The 21,000-nt window shown below is 47.5% G+C and overlaps 3 protein-coding genes across 6 annotated transcripts; all 3 read right to left on the bottom strand.

Annotated features, from left to right (window-relative positions):
- Positions 1–1,518: 1,518 nt before the first annotated feature.
- LOC126642442 (globoside alpha-1,3-N-acetylgalactosaminyltransferase 1-like) lies at positions 1,519–10,393 on the bottom strand. Of its 2 annotated transcripts, XM_050320080.1 has the most exons (8): positions 9,985–10,393; positions 8,396–8,535; positions 7,584–7,696; positions 6,749–6,811; positions 5,921–5,971; positions 5,787–5,822; positions 3,730–3,864; positions 1,519–2,980 (listed from the first exon to the last, which is right to left on the bottom strand). In XM_050320080.1, exons 3-8 carry the CDS (start codon positions 7,643–7,645, stop codon positions 2,296–2,298), a joined length of 1,032 nt encoding a protein of 343 aa, XP_050176037.1. In that variant the 5' UTR covers positions 7,646–7,696; positions 8,396–8,535; positions 9,985–10,393; the 3' UTR covers positions 1,519–2,295. The 2 variants fall into 2 exon arrangements, with proteins under 2 accessions (XP_050176037.1, XP_050176038.1); XM_050320081.1 differs by lacking the exon at positions 8,396–8,535.
- An 802-nt stretch (positions 10,394–11,195) lies between these two features.
- SURF6 (surfeit 6) lies at positions 11,196–14,415 on the bottom strand. 2 transcript variants are annotated; one of them, XM_050320078.1, is made up of 4 exons: positions 14,279–14,415; positions 13,169–13,384; positions 12,477–12,568; positions 11,196–12,045 (listed from the first exon to the last, which is right to left on the bottom strand). In XM_050320078.1, exons 1-4 carry the CDS (start codon positions 14,406–14,408, stop codon positions 11,374–11,376), a joined length of 1,110 nt encoding a protein of 369 aa, XP_050176035.1. In that variant the 5' UTR covers positions 14,409–14,415; the 3' UTR covers positions 11,196–11,373. The 2 variants fall into 2 exon arrangements, with proteins under 2 accessions (XP_050176035.1, XP_050176036.1); XM_050320079.1 differs by lacking the exon at positions 14,279–14,415 and adding an exon at positions 13,780–13,954.
- Positions 14,416–14,464: 49 nt separating this feature from the next.
- On the bottom strand, positions 14,465–20,973 carry MED22 (mediator complex subunit 22). 2 transcript variants are annotated; one of them, XM_050320089.1, is made up of 4 exons: positions 20,825–20,973; positions 19,883–19,963; positions 19,393–19,601; positions 14,465–15,799 (listed from the first exon to the last, which is right to left on the bottom strand). In XM_050320089.1, the coding sequence occupies exons 1-4, from the start codon at positions 20,945–20,947 to the stop codon at positions 15,607–15,609; spliced, it is 606 nt and encodes a 201-aa protein (XP_050176046.1). In that variant the 5' UTR covers positions 20,948–20,973; the 3' UTR covers positions 14,465–15,606. The 2 variants fall into 2 exon arrangements, with proteins under 2 accessions (XP_050176046.1, XP_050176045.1); XM_050320088.1 differs by having other exon boundaries at positions 14,465–15,805.
- Between the last annotated feature and the right edge of the window lie 27 nt (positions 20,974–21,000).

The raw sequence follows: 21,000 nt of genomic DNA on the forward strand, positions 1-21,000 counted from the left end.
AACTTCCCCTCATGATGGATTTATGAGTATCTGCACAGGAGTTCAATAATTCAGTGTGGCAGAGTGAAGCCCTATGGCTGCAAAACCAGCATAATTTCAAGCAGAATAAAGGCATAAGGGGAATTGGCCACTGGCACAGCTGATCTATGGATTTGTGGCTGCTATATAACTTCATGTTTTTCTTGGATCTGAATGCTTTTCTAAGAGATCTAGCCCAGCCCAGCCATGTACTGGTACTGACACCAGGAGATAAAATTATCTGCCTTGTCCTGTGCAGAGCAGACTAGACAGTTCCTTCTGGCTTGTAAAGAATCCATATGCATATATGTAACAACTGGCATAATGAGAGCCCAGTTTTCAGCATGGCCTTCAGGCAATAACTGTTCTAGAAATACAAAATAGTATTAATCCTGGGTTTGCTGGGAACATATCTTTCTGGAAATATTTGGATATGGACCTTTCTTCACCCTTTTGGCTTAGATGAGGTGCCTGGTTACCAAAGGGACATCTTCTCAGGGGATTCAGTTCTGGTTTAATTATGTAAAGGGGTGTCTTCCTCCTGCACCACATCACTAAGAACAGACTGGAGAAAATATAATAGAAAAGACCCTTTGCTGGATAAAGCACAAATCAACAGACCCAGCTGCCACTGGGGCATTTGGGCTGGAGGTGTTCTGTGCACCTTATCTACATTATGGGTGCCGTGAAAGCTTTTCTAATTAGTCTTCTGGAAGATGAAATGCCTACAATGACAGTGGCAAGTGCCATTTCCAGCCTGCTCACACAGGACTGAAATGGCTCGTTAAGTCATCTGCAATCAGTGGTGGGGCCCTAAAGCTTTGAATACTTGATTCGCTGCCATACAGCAATTTTCTCATGTGAGGAGAAGCAGGAACAGTCAGGCACCTCTTCCCCGTTTTTCCTCTCTCTGCCAAATGAGTCTTTTTTCCTTTTCTTTCCATTTTTTTTTTTTTTCTTTTTCCTGGACTGTTCCCTTAGAAACAGGCAGCTCACCCTTTCACCCCTGCTCCTCCTCTCCCTGCCCCTCTCTCCCCGCTCTCACTGAACAAACAGGGCTCTGACGCGCAGCCCTTTGGAAGCAGCGCCTGAGGACGTCAGGGAGATGATGTTTATGGCAGCCCTGCTGTGACAGGGGAGGTGGCACACGCACCCCAGTGCTGTGACCTCAGCTGACAGCCACAGTCGCTGGCGAGCCGAGCTGTGGCTGCTCCCCCGTGCTCAGCCGGGTGAGCTGTCAGGCTCTGAAGGCTGCACAGCGCCCAGTTCAGCTCCTCATCACATCCAGCGAGGGAAAATGTTAACCCCAGCCCTGCTTCAGGCTCCAGGCTGAACTCCCAGCTTCACCAGAGCACTGCGTTGTGAAATGAAGTCACCCTGTTTGCTGGAAAGGCATCAGCTCCTGCTGTCAGCTCCAGCAGCTCCTCGCCAATTTATTTCACAGAGCTTGGAGGAGCTGGAAAGGGCTGAAGCGATGGATAGGAACAGGAACGCCTCAGAACCAGATTTTCTGTGTTGGAAAAGATTACATGATCCACAGAGACATGTGACCCGGGGAGAAGGTTCAGAGCACATCTGCGATTGAAATAAACCCAGAGAAGTTCAGTCTGGGCCTGAGCTGTGCCAGTTCTGTCTCAACTTGGGTCTCCAAAGGACAGATTGGGGAATTTGGAAGATAACTGCTACATGAGTTCACACTATTTGTCCTGTCAGACCAGGCTCTTACTGGCAATGGCTGGCACCAAGCTCTCTGCTGAGAAGGTCCAAGAAATCCTGCTGCACATAAGTCAGGGATAACGTGCTCCAAGTGCAAGTTTCCTCCTGATTCTGACAAAAGGTGTTAGCTTAAATCACAGTGCATGAAAATTTATTGCCCTGCAAAATTCTTTTTCTCTAGAATTTCTCCACAGGCATGTCAAATACCATTTTGATCTTGTTAAGTTTCTGCTGGGCCTCAGGAAAACACTCAGGCAAAGGCATCTGCAGCCTTGGTTTGGAAAACCAGCCTTTTGGATGCCTTTTTGGGTGCTGCAGCCTCAGGCAGGATGCTTGTATTTACAAAGATTAGGGACCTAGAAACCTTTCCAGTCTCATCTACACTTTGGCTGCTGCTTCTGAAATGAATAAAGACTCCTGTTCTCTCCAGAGAAGCCATCCACATGGTCCTTTCTCAGTTTGTTCATACTGGGAACAAAAATTCGTGGTAGGGCATGTTCTGTGTGAGTTCATTTCAATGGGTTTGACTGTGGGGAGGACACCTCTGCAGGCATCAGATGGTCAATCTCGTACCTCTTTGTAGTTCTTATCCACTGTGGAAAAACGTACGAGGTGAATCTCAGGGGGCTTTGGCTTCCTGTCATCCCATAAATACTCTGGAGAAAGCACCTTGGAGGGTTTGTGGGAGAGGAAGTGCCTGTTGAGGTGACTTTCTTCCTGCCAGACCGCCATGATCCCGTTGGCTTTGTCCGTCAGGATGGTCATGTGGCAAGTCTTGGTGAACTCGTAGACCTTCCTGACCAACCCTCCGAACACGGCTCCTCCGTAGTAGAAGTCCCCTTCCCCAGCAGGGATGAAGGCTGCTGAGGAGCTCCTCCTCTCGTAGGGGAACTGGTTTCGAGGCACACTGAAATAGCCAGGGTGTATGGCTGCCACCGTGTCCCCCAGGGTCTCGGGCCCCCAGGGGTTGTGGAACACCATGTCGATGTCCAGGCAGAACAGGTACTGCACCTGCCTGTGGCTCACCTCGGCTATGTGCCTGTTGATGGCCTCCATCCTGCGCATGGAGATCTCCTGCCAGCTGGAGTATTTCGTGATGGGCACAAGGACAAGCCTTCGTCCAGGCTGCAGCTGGACACTGGGCATTGCCTGGGGGCTGTCAGTGAAGATGTAGTAGTTCACCCGGTAGCCTTTCATGAAGTGCTCCTCTGCCGACTCCACGAAGCGCCTCACAAACCTCGTGTACCTGTGCAGACACCACAGGTAAGAGCACAGCAGAGACAAGGAGGGACTTTATTTGGAGAGGGACTTTTTACAAGGGCATGCAGTGATAGAACAAGGGGGAATGGCTTCAAACTGACAGAGAGCAGGTTTACATTAGATATTAGGGAGAAATTCTTCCCTGTGAGGGTGGCGAGGCCCTGGCACAGGTTGCCCAGAGAAGCTGTGACTGCTCCATGCCTGGAAGTGTCCAAGGCCAGGTTGGATGGGGCTTGGAGCAACCTGGGATAGGGGAAGGTGTCCCTGCCCATGGCAGGGACTTGGAATGAGATGGGCTTTAATGACCCTTCCAACCCAAACCACTCTGTGATTCCAAGGGGATTACGAAGAGTACTTTGGTGAATGAAAGAAGACAAGGGGTGAAGAGTGTTGGCTGACTATCACTGCAGGGATCCACACACTACACATGCAATAGGTAAAGTATAGTGGAGGACAAGGAATAAGTGGATTATCCCCCCTCTGACCGAGCAACCACCAATCTGCAGCTCTAACTCCCAAGACACCTGCCAGTTCTCAAAAAAATACCGACTTTCAGGTTTTTTAAGTGCTGTCATCCTGTGAGCTTGTGTGATTATGGACACACTACACGGGCATAAAAGCCTGCTACAGACTGGGACAGATTTCAGCTTTGCTGAGGACAAGAAAAGCCAAAATGTTCTTCCCACAGTGAAGTGCAGCACCCCAAGCACTGCGCCCACCGAGTGCTTCCCTTACTTTCCGACGGCAAAGGCTGTCACCCCTATGCTGAGGTTCAGTGCCCTGTAGGCACTGTCCAGGAGCTCAGGATTGAAGGTTCCTTCCCAGACGATGGGGGCCAGCCATGGTGTGACCGTCAGCACATCCTGGCGCCTGGAGGAAAAGAAAGGGAATGTTAGAGAGGTGTAACTGTTACTGAAAAGGCAGCTGGGAGAGCCTTTGTATCAGCACTGACTCGTTGTGGAGGGTATTACTTCAGGTTTTTTTTTTTTCCCTGCACTCCTATTTGAGGTTACTGAGCATGGACATTTCAGTTCCTGGGATGAAATTAAGCACTTTAAGGGATTGGCAAAAACCCGAGGATCTACTGAAATCTCATTTAAGCTCACAGGACTTTTCTGCTGAGGAGAGTTTAATGACCACTGAACTCAGCAGAATGAGAAGCTGGGCATATTTGCTATCAGTCTAATGCAGATTGCCACATGCAGATTAAAACACAAGTAATAATATGAAAATTACTATAAAAATATACCCCATTGCTGTGTTATTAAAACACAGCTTGCAGCATGACAGTTTATTTTCCCAGTATTTATATATAGCTTCAACACATTCAGACATAATTAAAGATTCTGTATGTGAGCCAGCATTCAAATGTGTAACAGAGTTAGAAAGAATCCTTAATCTCCTCTGAGGGTCGTGGAAATACTGAATATACATGCAGGAGAGTCTGATTATGTCCTATTACAGCTAGGCAAGGCTGTTTCGACTTGCTGCTTTGCTTTCAGTGTTTTGTTCTTACCTTTTTGATTTCAAAACAAGATGTCATTACAACGTGCAATTTACCCCAGCCTGCTCCCATTCGCCCCAGACCGTGAGCTGTAGCCCTCTGCTGATGAAATTTGTCACACAAGGCACGTGGCCACACGTGGAGGCTGCCAGTCTCCCATCTGACACACTCCCAAAGCAACAACAGCACCAGAACCAAACGAAGGGAGCTGTGGGGAGCAGCTTGCTGGCTCAGGCTGCAGATCTAATTAGATCTCCCAACCCAGATCTCATTCTTTCAGTCTGAGAGGGTACAAGAATAACAATTTGATTCCTTCCTATAGCAATGTCTGTGATTAAAAGATTAAATTATACAGGAAGAAGAATTCGAGTTGGAGAAAATGTAATAACTGACCTGTTCTCCTTATGGGTTAATTATCTTTTTTTGGATGAGGGGGGAAAGAGAGGGAAGGAAAACTGCATGGTCACTTCTCTGAGCAGAGCTTTTTAAATTTAAAGGGCTGCCCTGGGTTTCCCAGTGACTCATGGCCATGGTATCCCTCCTCTCAGTGCTGGTGAATAGCCTCCAGAAGGCACAGAGCACTAAAAGCTATAACTTTCTCTCCTCATTTAGCTGATTTATCACATAAATTTATTCCAGTGTGGAAGGGATAAATATTCAGGCCAAGCATATCCGGTTGAAATATCAAGGGGGGGGGGAAAAAAATATATATATATATGTACCAACAGGGTGTGTTTGTTAACATACAAAAGAATGTGGCTGCTGAAGGTGAACTGCTCGAGATAAGAGTGGGCCCAAAGGAGGCTGCAACAACCTGAGCTGCAGAGAGAGTTTGTCTAAGTCACTTCTTAGAGCTGCTGCCCAAAACCTTCCCTGTCTGCTTAAACTCACTGACCTGACTGCATCTCATAGAAACTCGTTTAAGCTGAAACCACTGCTGAAGGTCACACAAAGCACCTGCTGCTTTGGCCCTGAAATGGGCTCAGAGCTCTCCCACAGCTGGTTACACAGCTCCAGAAGGTATTTCTGTCTTCCAGCTATTACAGATCTCCCGTCTCAGAAAGAGTTCCTGGCAGCAACCACTCAGACTGGGTGTGTGTGCTGATGTTTTAATTGGGAATTAACAGTAAGTGTGTTAAACCCAACCTTACAGCAGCACATACCCACATGGCTTGGATTCTCACGGAACAAGGTCCTTTTCAGTGTGTCCCAGGACTTTGGAACTGTGAGTGCTGCAGAGTGCCCAGACCAAAGTCAGAAGAAATAAAGTTCAAACAAAGAAACTTACTTTGGCGCCAGCACTCTTGGCTGCTGATAAAATAATCTGTAAAAAGGAAGAAATATCCACTGAATAATACATGAATATGCCTGGAAGAGAGGAACAGCAGTTTAAAGGTCGGGAGATAAAAAGCCAGTACTTACTGGGGGAAAAGCTGGATTAGCTTCTCTTCTGTATATTGGAGTTTTATGGAGCTGCACGATGGGGTGGAAAAAGAAAGGGCTTGTTATGCTTTCCTAAAATGTGAACCAGGTTCAGCTTCAGGACCTGCTGCTGCACTGACAGCTGTCCAAGTGCAGCTCCAGCTGCTGTGCACACTGCAGGGTTAGACACCACTTCACACACCTTCCAGGGCTGCCAGAGAAGTGACAGTTTTGGAACAGAACACAAAAACACAACAGGGGCAGAGAAATACTGGCAGCAATCTGAGTGTGTGGGTAAATCAGGGTTTAGGGCTCAAAATCCAGGGAAGCACAGGCATGTTGGGGACTGTCAGTGCTGGTCATGGATGTGCTCCACTTCCTGGTCACCTGGAGGGCTGAACTACCTGAAATACATCACACTTCCAACAGCATTCAGAGAAATAAGCATCTGACTAGACACAGTGGTTTATTATGGCTTGAAATAACCAGGAATGCCTCTGTAAAACAACACCTTTTCTATTTCCATCGTTTTGGTTTGTTTTTACAGTAGGTCTTGGGAGAGGACATTAACCTGTTAGTCCTGGTCTCTGTGACCCACAACAAACAAAGCCTCACTCAGGCTGTGCAAATCCAGAGCTGTCCTGTGGGGCAGGAAGGTCCAAACAGCACAGGCTGCATTGTTACCTTTTTGTTCTAAGAGAGTGACTCATTATAGATTCATAAAATAAAGAACAAGTGACTTGTTAATCACTGCCTGTGCTGTCAGTGAGGAACAGCTCCTGTGACAAGGATCTGTGTTATTCAGTGCACACAAGCCTGGGTACTTACAAGATTTCAGGGCAAGGAAGGTAGTAGGGAAGGTAGTGCACTTTTCCACTCCAATTTGTAATCCTGGGAAAGCAGAGAAACATTTTAAGAGGAAATGATGGAAATCTTCCTAGGATTTTCCAAGATGATCTGAGGCTCTGGCACAGATTTTGAGAGGTAATTTTAGCCAACTGCATGCCTACTTTACTAAATAGTGTAGGATCTGGTGTGTTTAAATTTTAACATAACATGCTGCTGCTAAGGCATAAATGCAACTACCCACAGGGTGAAAATGCAGCAAATTGTGACATCAGAAATATGGGATCATGAGCAATAATTTAGTAATCAATAATTTAATAATTCACAGAAATACCTGATCTCAGATTCCCTTCAAACAATGTTTGAGTTTGCTCAAGAGAATCCAGAAGTCACAGTCATCAGAATACTCAAAGTTACAAAATCCCCGGTGTTTGAAAGCTGCAGTGTTTGACAGCTACAAAGCTGTCCCTGGTGACACTGGAGTGAGTTTGGACTGTTTGAAGAGACAGATAATCATCTCTGTTAAGGCCTGAACTGAAATGTAACTGGAATATTCTGTACCTAAGCATTTGTTTGTGAGTCAGTACCGTGTTAGCATCCTGATTGAGACACAATTGCTCTTTTTGCTCTCTCCCTTAGAGCCTTTTCCCCCTACCAGTGCTCCTTCATCTATCATGCAAATTGCTGTTCTTTCTTACAGCTCCAACAGGGACTTTCCACAAAATGCACAGCCTGTGTTTTTCTGCTCCTGTGTGTTTTACCACAGTATTTACACAGGGTGTTTTAAACATGCCCAAGCTGACCAGCAAATGCTTACCAGATAACTGCAGTAACAACAACCAGACAGACAAGAGATCCCACCACCTTCCTGGAAATCATGTCTTCTAGAGTAGAAGGAAGGGCAGCTTCTGACTTCCAGCAGTTTTCAATCTGCAAAGAACAAAAAAAAGCAAGGGGAGCTGGCTGGAAGTATCTGAGAGGAATCAATTATTTTCTCAGAGGAGGATGAAGCTTTTCAGGCAGTCTCTGTTTCTGTCTTCCTGAAATCAGGAGCACAGAAGGAGCCAGACTGTAAGAACCAGGGCACGAAGTCACTGAGGCAGCACCTGTGAACTGTCTGAGAAACCTCTCCATGCCAGTGAGCTCTAACCCCAGGTGCAGTGCATGAGGGGCCTTTCTGATTCGATTACAATTTCTGTAGATTCCATTTTTTCAGCTGAGGCACAAACCCTTCGCAATGTAATCAACTCAACCCAATCCAACCCCATCAGAGAGCTGATAAACCCCACCTTTCACAGACAATAGCTGCCAGAGACACTCCCTGCAAAGGAGTAAGAAAGGTAAATTGAGGTGTGACACCAGCAAATAAACATTACACAACACTAATGTATGTTGGGTAATATTTCTCTGTAAGTCAAAGAAACTGTTTCCTTTTTAACAGCCATAAAAATCAACTTCCCCAAGCTCAGCTGTCTTACCTTAAAAGCTCAAATCAATCCCTTTTCTGTTCACAGGGAAGCAAAGGTGCCCACAGAGTGAACCACGTGTGACAAACACACAAAGCCCTTGCATGGGGCCCCCAAAGGGGCTTGTTACAAGCACGTTAATTGTCATTACATTCATTATTACCTTCAGAGGGGACAGAACCAGGGAGCTGAGAATAAGGCTTGGCACCCATCCATAGCATCCTGTGGAGCTTTCCAGGCTGGCTGGAAGGACTGAAAGCAGGCACCAGTTAAGAGGAAAACACTTTCCTCTGTGATTGGAACCTGGGGGGGAAGGAAAAGGCTGTTTGTCAAAGTTCTATTTATGGAGTCAATAGCGTTTATGCCAGTGGGAGTAACTGGTATGTGGTGCTTCTTGGGGGATGCTGAAGTAACCCCAGAGATCATTCCTGTCCTGGCCCTGGGTAAGGCATAAACCAGTGCCAATGGATCTGGTAAGGCAGGAGTGATTCTCCTGCTATAATTTCTCTGGTTGTAAAAAGACAAGTGGCAAAAGTTCTTTAATTTGCTTTACTGTGCTGTACAGAAATCCTCACTCTCCCACTGGGCAATCTAATTGGTTTTCACCAAGAGGCATCACAAAATCCCATTCAAAAATAATAATTAATTAATTAATTAAATATCTTAAGGCCTTCCACCAGTTAAAGCCTTCATGGATTCCTGCTGAGCAGTTCTGGATTCTTGCCTAAAAATGCTGCAGATCCACAGGAGTAGAAGGATGTGCAAACAGCCTTCCCCGGTAGCCATTACTCCAAGCTTTCACCAGCTTCAAACAGTTGTTTCTCAACCATTCTTTGAGAGCTGCTCAGACATAGGGCAGGTAGGCAACCTGTGCTGGTGCTGTCCTGCCCTTGTCAGCAGCAGGCTTCCAAATTTCCAACCAGGATCTCACTCACTGCAGTTTAGGTCTGTGCCTGTTTGTGGCAGTGATCCCACACCTGCAGACTCCACTTTCCATACCCGAAGGCTCTGCTGTTTCCTTCCCTCTTCTGTTCTGTGAGCTCCTTCAATCTTTCTTTGTACTTTTCTAACTGCAAGATCGGGGATCTGTCAGTTCTGACTGGACTCTTTCTAATCAGCCCATTCTCCCAAAATCTGGTGCCAGACAGCCCAAAGTCTCTTGCTGAGCCCTCACCAGCATTAAGTAAAGCTGGATTGCCCCACAAAACTGAAATGCTGTCACAGTTCATACACTTCTGTAAGAGAGGAAAAGTAATCCCCATATTTTGAGTTATTGCATCATTAGGAGCAGAGCCAGTGCCTTCTCCCTTTGCTTCAGTTTCTGTGTTACAAACCTGCAAAAATGCTGGAGCCAGATGAGACTGGGACATCTTCCTGAATCTAAAACCATCTCACTGACATCTACCTCAACTGATTTACAGCCCCAGAGTTCACCATGAATGCAAACAAAAACGAAATAGATGTGGTTGCAGCTAATAAACAGAATCTCCAATTAAAACCAAAACACAGCTAAAGCATTTTTAATAGTTACTCAGGATCCTCAAATTTGTTTAGAGTGTTTTTTTTAAAATGGATATGGGTGAAAGTAGCTCTGTTACTCCCAAATGAACTAACTTGACCTCCCAGAACAAAGCACTACTTTATCTTCAAGCCCTGCCTTGGAAAGCATTCTGGACTGCAGATAAATCCCTCACTTGCAGACCACTCCGTGCAAAACGTTCTTTGCAGATCGACTATTTCAGATTTCCAAACCTGTGTTTCAGATTCCTAGAGCTGAAGTGGCGAGCTGTGAGTGCAGTCCCGTCCAGAACGTGGAGAAAGAGAAGATATCCGTGGGAAGGGCTCCATCTGTGCCGAGGAGGAGTTTTCCTTGCTGCACTCCGGGGTTAAACAGGCTCCGGTGACACGGCTGTGCTCAATCACACCTGAGGCTTGAACACAGACCTCAGCACCAATCCACTGCTTGGGCTCCTCACCTTTCAGAGTCTCATATTACAGCTGCACCACCAGGAGTTAAGTGCACTCTGGCAGGGGTCCAGCTGGAAGCACTGCCTGCCCAGCCTGCCTTTCACTCCCAGCACATTCACCGGAGCTTTATTGATAAGGCAAAAAATAACTTGTTTCAGTGCTACAAAAATTCTATTGGGCTCCATCTGTAACATCACTGACCTTAGAACAAACTTCAGGTTACACCAGGCAGGATCAAGAGGACACCAGCAAGATTTGACTGCTCTCAGAGGTAGAGTGGCTTTACCTTCTGGGCTGCTCCCACCCATCATCTCCCCCACGCTGAATTGCAGCAGCTGAGCTGTACTTTCTCCCTCTGCTCAAATTTATACCTGTATTTCTGCATAAACAACAATAAAGCACAAAATTGATAGTGGTGAAATAGTTTTATTTACCTAAATCCAGCTGCTGCTCCCTTGTGTCAGAAGATTGCGCTGAGGCCCCTTTATTTCTGCCTTTGACAATAGAACTATATGAACAAAGAACTATTCTCTGTGTTCCTTTTAAAGGCTTCTGAAATCAAACTATCAGCAATATTTAAATTTTGCTAAAAATGCAAGATCTTCATCTCCCTCTCATTAGCTCCCAAAAGGAAAGAACTGCCTTCTCTTGAGAACAAAGCCTGCAACTAAAACTCAGATTGCACTCCGGCTCTTGCTAGAATTTCTTAGAAGTCCAAAGTATGAAATGAACAAAGCTGCTGAAAAGGTATTTCACCCAAACATGAAAACCTCAAGGCAGCTCCTAATCCATTCAAACTACAAGCATCTTGTTTGCTCTATGCACTCCTTTTCCTTTATTTTTGCCCCCTCTGAAGCCCATCAACCCCAAGGGTTCCCTCGGTGGCACCCATGGCAATGATGGACACACCCTACAGCACATCAGAAGTGACAGCAACCAACACTTCCTCTTTAGGAAAGTAGTAATAATTCTTATTATTAACCAGCCAGAAGGTGTGTCCTTAGGATAAAAAACTTTATTAACAAACATACAATTTTTTTTTTCCCTGTGATGAAGCTGGGAAGCCGTGGCAGTGCCTGCCCCACAGCCTGGTGTCCTCAGGCACTGCCTCCCCTGGGACAGTGGCACACAAGTGGGATGGAATCTGGGCTGCCAGGACCAGCAACCTCCCTCTCACTTTAACCCAGCTTTTTTCAAGTCCTCTGGCAGAACCCGGCCTTTCTTCCTGGCCCTGGCTTTCTTCTTCTCCATCCTATCCTTCTTCTTCTTCTGGATGTTCTTCTGCCGCTTGTCCTGCCGCTGCTGCATCTTTTCCACCACCCTTATTGTCCGCTGCTCCCACTGCCTTTTGCGCTGGGCTTTGCGCTTCTCCTTGCGCTTCAGAGCTTCTTTCAGCCGCTCCTCGTCGTCACGGATCTTCACACCTTCCGCCTTATAGAGAGCATTTGTCCATTTTATCTTGGTCTCCAGCTCCTGAGCTTTCTTCTCGTCCTTATCCTTGAGTTCCTCCAGCTTGTTCTTCCTCATCTCCAGCCTGCTCAGCAGCTGCTTGTAGTTCTTGCCCGTCAGAGGAGTGATATTGCCTTTCACTGCTTTCCTCTTCTCCTTCTTCTTCTGGATCTTGTTCAACTCATTCTCTTCATGGACTTCAACTCTGTTAAAGACAACCTCAGCTCTGGTCTCCTCCTTTTTGTTTTCTGGCTCCACTGGTACCTCCTCAGTTTCTTTCTTCTCCATTTTTGCCTTCATCTTCAACTCCTTTCTTCGGCGCTTCTTTCTCTCTCTCTCGTATTTCCTTCGCTGCCTCTTCTCCAGGACTGCAGGGGTTAATTCTTTGGCATTACCCTAAGAAGAAGAATAGAAGTGAATGAGCCTTAAAGGGACAAAGCAGAGCTGAAAGTGGGCTGTCCTGATCTCCAACTTGCCCTAAGAAGCACACCACCTGAGACAAGCTCAGCTGTTAGAGACACTAAACACAGCGAGGGCATTTCAAACCCTTCGTTCTCCAACTGCCTGTAGCTGTTCCCTTTCAGGCTCTCAGTGCTTTGCTTTTTCCTGAAAATCACCACAGGCATGTTCTCCTCCAAGCCTGGCTCCACCTTTTCTCATGTGTTTTTATCACAGAACACAGAGAGGTCTCCCAGCAATACCTACCGGCAATTCCTTAGGAGACAGAAACAGCTCAAACCCTGAACCTTGTGAGATCCCATCCCCACATCCCTTGGGAGGCTGAGGAGAATTTATAGTGCATAAACACATATTAAAAGTTCTCATACTTGTCCAGAAGCTTTTTTAATCTTCTCGTGCAGTCTCTGACGCAAGAGATTGATTGCAGAAACAGAAGGGGAACTCAGTTCACTTTTACTCCCTGAAAATGAGAGGAAGAAAATAAAAATACTTAAAAGACAGCACCAGCCAAACAGAAGCACTTTCTATGGCTGTGGGAAAAGCTCCGGGAACTCTTTAGATGCTGTGAATGGAACGGAAAATCTGAACAAACCAAGAGTTTCTATTTCATTGGTTTCTTTAGAATTCCCCCTTTTCTATCCATATTATCATTCAACACTGCCAGCAAGTGGCCTGGCATGCCCCAGGGCTGCCTGTCAAGTATCAAGCTTGTGGAAACAGAGACGCTCAGGACATCTTTTCTCTGTGATCTGGCTTTTCAGAGTCATAATGGAAAACTGACCTGGCAGGACACGGATTGTATCCATACATAATTCCTAAATACATAAAAAGTCTGCATTTCAGTTTAAACACTGTTTCCAGGGAGCCACCCAGTGGTGACAGCACAAATTTGTGTCCATAGGCAAAAGCTTTCAGGACACACAGAATAAATTAAAAGATGTTCTCAATTCAGCTGAATTTCTTCAAGGCTTTCCAAACTAGACATGAGTGAAGCAACTGAAAAGCAGCCACCTCAGCCCAGGTCCCTTTAACCAGACCACGGCAATGGTGGAATTCTTACCTGTGGCCAAGCTCTCATTCCTATTCTGTGTAACACCCTGTGGAGAGGATTTGCTGGCTTGAGGGGCTGCTTTCTGTCCTGGAGTGGATTTACTGGTGTTAGAAACCACCTGTTTGACTGAAGGTGCATTATTCTTCTCAGTTTGCTTCCTCAGTTTCTTTCTCTTCTGTTTCTTGGGCTGTCTGCCAGGATCCTCGGGCTGGCCTGGCTTAGGCACTAGAAGGCAAAAACAAATAATACAAAACTGGACAACGATACGTTCTCACTCATCACATTCAGCTGTTACTGAAGACTAAAGTTTCAGCATTGCAATGGCATATCGTAATACTGAAAAATCACACATTCTAGGACTTATTCAAACAGACCAAAGATGCTTGCACACTTCAGTATAAGCCCAGCTCTCCCACATCCATCACCACAAGGAATGGAGACACCCGATTTCCAAATGCAACGTGCTCAACGTGGTTCAGCAGAGATTGTTTTATTCTTACAAAACAGCACAACGCCTCTGCCACGGGCCAAGCACGCCGTGGAGACTCGGCTGTCGCACCCAGACCCCCACAAAGCTGCCGGAGAGGGCAGAAGCCGAAGGGTTACAGTGGCTCCATTACCAAATTTCCTCTTCCGCGACTCCGGAGGGTGCTGCGCGCTGACCCTCCTGGCCAAGCCCTGCAGGTATGAGTCCTGGGCGGCCAGGCTGGCCATTGTCGCCGCGGGGTGGCCCTGCCAGCTCGTTGCCGGGTCCCAGAGGCGCTGTGCCCTCCTCGTGGATCCCCGGCAGGAAGTGGTGGATGGGAGCGCGCCGGCCGGGAAGTGACGGCAGCGCCGGGCGCGCTGGGAGCGGCGGCAGCGGCCGGGGATGGAGCCTCACCCGATGGAATTGCCCCGGGCACCGCCAGGACCGAGGGCTCCGCGGAGCACCGGGGTCCCTCCGCCACACCGGGGGTGCTCGGGCCTCTCTGGAGCGGCTGCGAGTCACCCCGAGACCCCCCTTCCTTCCAGCATCACCCCGGAGCTCCCGCAGCCTGCCTGCGGCTCGCCCCTAACCTCAGATGTGGAGCTCCCAAACCTTTATTTGGGTTGGGGGACACACAGGTGCAGAGCTTTCACCTGCACGGGGTGAGGTCCCCGGAGCATGGTCGGGTTTAGTGAAGGTCTCTGCAGAGCCCCCAAACGGGAACGCCTGCACGGAGCAGGGTTTTCTTCCCAGCCCACAGGGGAATGCTCGCTCCCACTGCATGTCCTTAGGTTGTCACACTTCCACCAAGCCTCGTGGCTGAAAACACACGCCTTAAAAATCATACAAACCAGTCAGGTTTTATTAAATCACCTAGTTACAAAAAAAAAATAAATGGAATGGAAGAAAAAGAAACCAAAAAATTATAGCAAAATTCACATCCTAGGAAATGAGACATTACAGCAGAACGCCGGGGAAGCTCAGCAGGTTGTTGGAATGCGCTGGTAGCTCTTGCAGTGCCCGTGACACTGAGCTGTGGTGACCGTGTTCCAGTGCAGTGACACCCCCCTTTTCCGCTGCACAGCTCGAGCCACCACAAAGCGGGAGGGCAGATGATGTGCTGAGCTGCTGAACAGCTGCAGAACAAGCACCAAACATGTTTCTTTGGAAGGAAACTGAGAGTAACTGAGTATCCCTCGCTGCTCCCAACACCCCAGTCATCTCAGGATGTTTTTATCAGGCAAAACTAAAAGCCGACCTAAACAGTGGCTTCATGTTAGCTCAGACTGTGTTAGTAGAAATTTCTGTGTAAACACTGAAGAAGGAATCGACTAAAGCTGCTTCTATTTGTGGCTTTGAGCAAGTGGCATTGTCGATCCCTCAGTCTGGTCCCTGTTCCCTGTGAAGAACACTGCTCTTCCACAAGGGTCTCCTGAGATCCTCCTCCCAAACCAAGAATTCAAGTTTGTGAAGCACTTTGACAGTGAAGACTGTTATGTGAGAAATACTATAAGACTCTTTAAATTAGACCAGAGGTTGTCAGATGCCATCCTGAGAGAGCTTTAAAGCAGCCAGAATGTCAATAACTTAGGGAGGCAGAGTAAAAACCCCAGAACACTCACTGCCTCACATTTGGCTCAAGTTATTTAACTCCCAACACTCCAGCATGTACTCACTGAGATTCACATGGAAACAAACTGGACTTCTAATGAACTCTACACGTAACTATCACGTAAAAGCAAACCTGACTCTAAGTTGTTAGAACAATCCACTTTGTGTCTACTTATCTCTATCTCTTAAGGGAGAGGAACACTCATGGCAGCGTCCTGGTGGGGAGGAAGCACTGCAGCCATCCTGAGGGCAGAAACCTGCCAGCACAGCCCCAGTGCCTTCTCCCGGCAGCAGGAGACGCTCAGTAGTACAGCAGGTGGAAGACTTCCAGCAGCGCTGGGCCGGTGGGAGGAGCACGTCGGGATCCTCTTCAGGAATGCTCGGCCGGGCCCGCCCCGTGCCCGTTCACGTGGGGATGCGACGGGGTCGAACTCTGGGAGGGAGCGACGCTCGGCTCTGCTGTGGCAGCTGCCAGAGGCATCGAGAGGCTCTCGGGGGACAGCGTGGCAAAGTCTTGTCTCCAGTAGGCTTCGCACAGCGGGAGATCATTGCTGTCACACAGACTGTAGCTTTCCAGAACAAACAACCCCAGCGAGGAGAGAGCAGGTGCGGTGACAGGGGAGGGGAGGGACGGGAAGGGTGGTGGGGGGGGAGCAAGACAGAATCAAAGCATTAAGAAAATGGCAAAAAAAAAAAAAAAAAAAAAAAAGGCAGGATGTAAGGACTGTGTTCACGAATCCATCACAACCCGTGTGACACCGGCCTTCCCTAAGGCACTCCTGAACCTCATGGGCCTGGTTGGGATTGGGGCAATTTCAGACGTAGAACTGGTGCTACAAACTGAAACAGAGGCTCAATTCTAATCCAGACACTCCAAGTCTCTGAAAAATGTCCTGGCACCCCCAAATACAGGAGTTCTGCTATTGAGATGAGTGAGACATGGACCTCACCAAGAATTATTTTACTTAGAATTAGATCACAACCTATGTGAGGGAAAAAGTATCAATCCTGCTCTGTATTTCAGTTCAGCAAAAAAGCTACAGTTGTTTTGGGGCCTGTCCCTGTCTGATAAAGAAGAAATCTATTTGTACCCTTGCCCTTTCAAAGAAGTGCTCCACAGGTTTGGGTCTTCTACTGAAGCTTTCCAGCCTGATTATAAAGTACTGACATTTCCTGCCTTTTCCCAAAGAGCCTGAGCTAACAGTGCTTCTGAAAGCAGCTGGTTGGATTCCAACACTGTAGGATACAGAGCTGGATGAACCAGCAGTGTGGGAATGTAGTGTTTTTAAACTGGCTAATTCGTGCCTGTGCTCTGAGGAAAACACAAACGTGGAAGGGCCAAAACTAAAAAGAAACATGGAATAAAACTGGAACAAAACCAACACGAATCCCAAAGAGAAGAAGGAGCTGCACACAGAAGAGACACCCAAGACAAAGTGAGTGCTGGAGCAGAAAGCACCTTGCATTCAGAGAAAAACAAACCCAATGGGTCAAGTGATTTTGTTGTTGCAGCTTTATTTACATTTGTAATGTATGGACTGATGCTTAGGGAAATATTTTAAGTGTTGAAATATGAGACAGTTCAAATTGCACAAACATGAAACATGTGAGATCTATCCCCACACTCAAGACAGCTCCTGTGATCTCTGAGGAGGGAGCAATGGAACACAAATGCAGGTTTGGGGGTTAGGATGAGAGAAGGCAAGCTGGACCTGGAGTTACCACTTTGAGGAACAAGCACACAGAGCACTAGTCGCAAGCTGAGCTCTTTTCTGGCAGCATCACCCAGCTGGCTTTGCAGGAGAAGTAAGAAGGGAATGGATACAGGTTTTATATCTGGGGCCTCTGTAAAATCCCTTGGAAGATCAGCCCTCAACACACAGTGAAACTGGTTCAGTTAACTTCAGGGCTGAACCACAACTACAACTCCTGTTCTGTCCCAGACCTCAGACCACGATTTGGCCACAACATCCAGCACATCAGGGCAGGGGAGTTTCTAACAAAATCTTAGGTGTGCCAGAAGCATAACTGTTTCTCCTGCTGGCCCAGCTAGAACAGTTCCAAAAGTCTAAGCTTCACCTCTCAGGTAACACTCAAAAGTCAGGGTCAGTGAGCAGCTCTGCACAGGCCCCAGAGCACTGGCCAGCCTGCTGCCCTGTCCAGGGAGGGTTCCTCAGTGCCTGGAAGGATCTTCACTACTCTCCTGAGGCACCCAGCAGTCTGTGTGCAGAGGGACAGCTCTAGCAAACTACTTGGACACAGGGCAGGAAAGCAAAGATTCCTTCAGAACAATCTCCGGGGTTTTATTTTCAAGGGCCTGCTTTTGGGCCTCACCAAAAGCCCCACGTGCACATAAAAGGCCTGGCAAACACCTGACCCTACAACTGAGATGCACCCTAGGGCTCCCAGGACAGAATTCCCCTTTGGGGGCAAACTGACTGTTGCATTTCCAGCCATTGAAACACGACTGTGACATAACAGAAACCCTTTCCCCCCAACGTTAAACAATCAGGTTTCATTAAAAATATTGCAGTACTCTAATTATAAAAGGACTTTGAATAAATCACTGTTTCTGTATTTACACAGACACAATTTCTTTGGTGCAGAAAAAGACAGGAAAGAGCGCAGGAAGGGAGGAAGTGCTAAAAGCAAATGACCAAGTGCTACGTGGCAGCAGGTTTCAGATCACAGCTCTGCAGAGCTGCCAGGTTTCCTCACCTCGTGACCAATAGGAAGGAGCACAAAGGCAGATCCATTTGATGTACACCAACATTTGTGCCTCCCTGCTCTGTCGGGAAAGGTTGCTTCACTTGGCACCTGGTGCCAGGCGGGTGAACAGACCATGCCAGCACGGTCAGAACCCCTCAGTCCAAAAGTGACTGGCACACAGTGGTGGCAGCCTGGGGACAGGGTGAGGGAGCACATCTGGCACATGTGAGGCACTATCACCCCACACCACATCCCTCTGGACACAGCCCACTGCTATGTGTGTGCAGCCCGTGCCATGGATCTATCAGCACCTGGACAAGTGCTTGGGTCTGTGACCATCTCTATTAATTTCTGAGATGTTTCTAGGATCCCTTTGACAATCCCCCAAAAAACCTGAATTAAGTTTGAAAAACAAATCTAAACTTTTGCCTCTAAGCTATGTCATATTAATATCTTTTTCCTCTTGAAATATATATATATTATTCATAAACAATGGCCTTACTTTCCAAGATATTGAGCAATTAAGGGTTTAGTTGACTTAACTGGGGTTATAGGTGTTCAGCATTTTTAGGGAAAAAAAAGGAAAAGGCAAACACAGAAAACCTGGTCATTAAAATTTTAAGTAAGATTTGTTTAAGTTAAGTTTCTGTTTAAAAGTCTTAGCATTATTGCACTGAACTTCACTTAGCTTGGACAGTGCAGCCTAAAATAACCAGGTTTGCATTTGTTTTCTCCTGCTTTCATTTCCCTCATCATCAACTAGAAGTGCTGGAGTGCATAACAAAAAAATAAAAAATAAAGTGTCTGAATCCTCTAAAGTCTGTTTTTCCTAAGCAACAGGCTTTTAAAAATATTAAAAATCCCACAAACAAATCGGTAATAAGTCATTATTCCTTAGAAAAATCCTATTACAATACTTCAGGACTCCATGAGACTGAGCAAGGTTTTTTTTTTTTTGCTCCTTTTAAATGTTCACCCCAGCAGGACTGGATCCAGCTGGGGACAGGGGACTGTGAGGGGGAAGGCACAACGTGTGACCAGGTCACTTGTGAAAGGACTCACCACCAAGGTTGGTGACATCTAATAATGAGACGCAGCTCAACAAGCTGGTCTCTGTAGGGAGAGAGCCAGAGGCTCCTTCAGAGGGATTTCCCCCAAGGAAATTCACCTCCTTTTCTAATAATTCCAACAGAAGCCTAAGCAAATTATCTATCACACCTAGGATGCTGTGAATGCCTCCTTCACCAGGACATTTATACCCTGTAGGGTATCTACAAGGAAAAGGCAGTTGCTTTAGTTGCAGAAAAAAAGTTTGACCTAATTAAAACCAGCAGTAAAAATTCATCAGGGGGGAAGATTCTCCACACCTCTACTCTACTTGCTTGTCTGCACTAACTACCCCAAAAGGGCTGGAGTCGTAAGGCAGAGTCCACTGCCCTATTTGTACCTGGAAGAGTAATATTCTTCTTCTAGCTCGTACAGGTCAATGGAGATCTCATCCCTCAGGGCAATCAGCTTCTTGTCACACTCCTCCTGCAGACTCCTCAGCTGCTGGTTGCGCTGGTTGATGGCTTCGTTCACGGAGGGGAAGTCGTTGAGGATCAGGAACTGCTTCAGGTCGGACACAAGTTTCATCAGGGACTCGCCAGCTCGCACCTCGAGGCAGGGAGAAAAAACACAGATCAAAACAGGGCTTTGCTCCAGCCCTGAAAACAAGATCTCCCAAGCTGCTCCTTCAGCAGGATGAAGTGAAAACTCCCACGTCACACAGGGATTCTCAGAGAAGCCTGAAGCCACCCAGCCTTCCCCAGCCACCCCAGATACCAGGTTACTCCTCCAGCAGCAGTTTTTGTGGGAGATATAAAGACCCACCAGTGAACCCAACAGCACCTGAAGGACGTGCTGCCCACAGACCCGAAGAGCTCGGTGCTACTCACAATGTTTGCAGCTCTGACGTGCATCTCGTAGTTATCTTGCTCGCCCTGCGTTGCTCGAGAGACTTGAGTTTCATCCTCAATCTAAAGGAAAAAAAAAGCACACATATCCACCTTTACACATTTAAAATCCAGACAGACGATTACTATAAGGCATCGTGTATGTCAGTATATGTGAATGTGTGTGAATTTCATTCATGTATATGTGAAAAATACACGTGTAGGTGACATTCACATCTATATATGAATTTCACTTCAGTTCACATCTGGGACTGCTGGGGCACCTCTGGACTCTACAGCACCCCTGTATCATCTTTGCTGTCCTCCCCTCTTGCTTCTGCAGTTCTCCCCCGTTCAGGAACATCACAGGATGGTCAGGAGCAGCCAGGGAGGGCTGACTGCTGTCTGCCCTGGGGAAGGGACCCTCTTCCCTCTTGGAGGAACCAGGAGAAACAGGACTGGAGCACTTCCCCTATGAAGACAGGCTGGGAAAGCTGGGGCTGTTCAGCCTGGAGAAGAGAAGGTTGCATGGAGACCTCACAGCCCCTTCCAGTATCTGAAGGGGCTACAAGGAAGCCAGAGAGGGACTCTTTATCAGTAACTGTAGTGACAGGACAAGGAATAACGGATACAAATTGAAAGAAAGGAAATTTCGGTTAGATATTGTGAGGCCCTGGCACAGGTCGCCCAGAGAAGCTGTGGCTGCCCCATCTCTGGAAGTGTCCAAGGCCAGGTTGGACGGGGCTTGGAGCAACCTGGGCTAGTGGAAGGTGTCCCTGCCCATGGCAGGGGTGGGACTGGATGATCTTTAAGGTCCCTTCCAACCCCCTCATAGTCTACGATTCTTTGAGTCTCTGTCCCCTCATGGGCTTTGCTCTCCCCTCACAGCCCCCCCCTCAGAACCCAGCCCTGCCCTTCTCCCCTGAGGAGCTGGAGGGCGCCCACCTTGGCCGTCTTGATGATCTCGGTGAAGTTGTCCATGATGGACTTGACATCGTCCTTGAGGCGCTTGTTGTAGGACTGCAGCAGGGTCTCCTTGCTCTGGGGCAGCACCCGGGGCTGCGCCATGGCCGCCCCCCCCTCCCCTCACGGCGCGGCCCCGCCCTCCTCTCGCGAGATCT

This window comes from Myiozetetes cayanensis, unplaced genomic scaffold, assembly GCF_022539395.1.
Source record: "Myiozetetes cayanensis isolate MyiCay16 unplaced genomic scaffold, myiCay2020 scf23, whole genome shotgun sequence".
Classification (NCBI taxonomy): domain Eukaryota; kingdom Metazoa; phylum Chordata; class Aves; order Passeriformes; family Tyrannidae; genus Myiozetetes; species Myiozetetes cayanensis.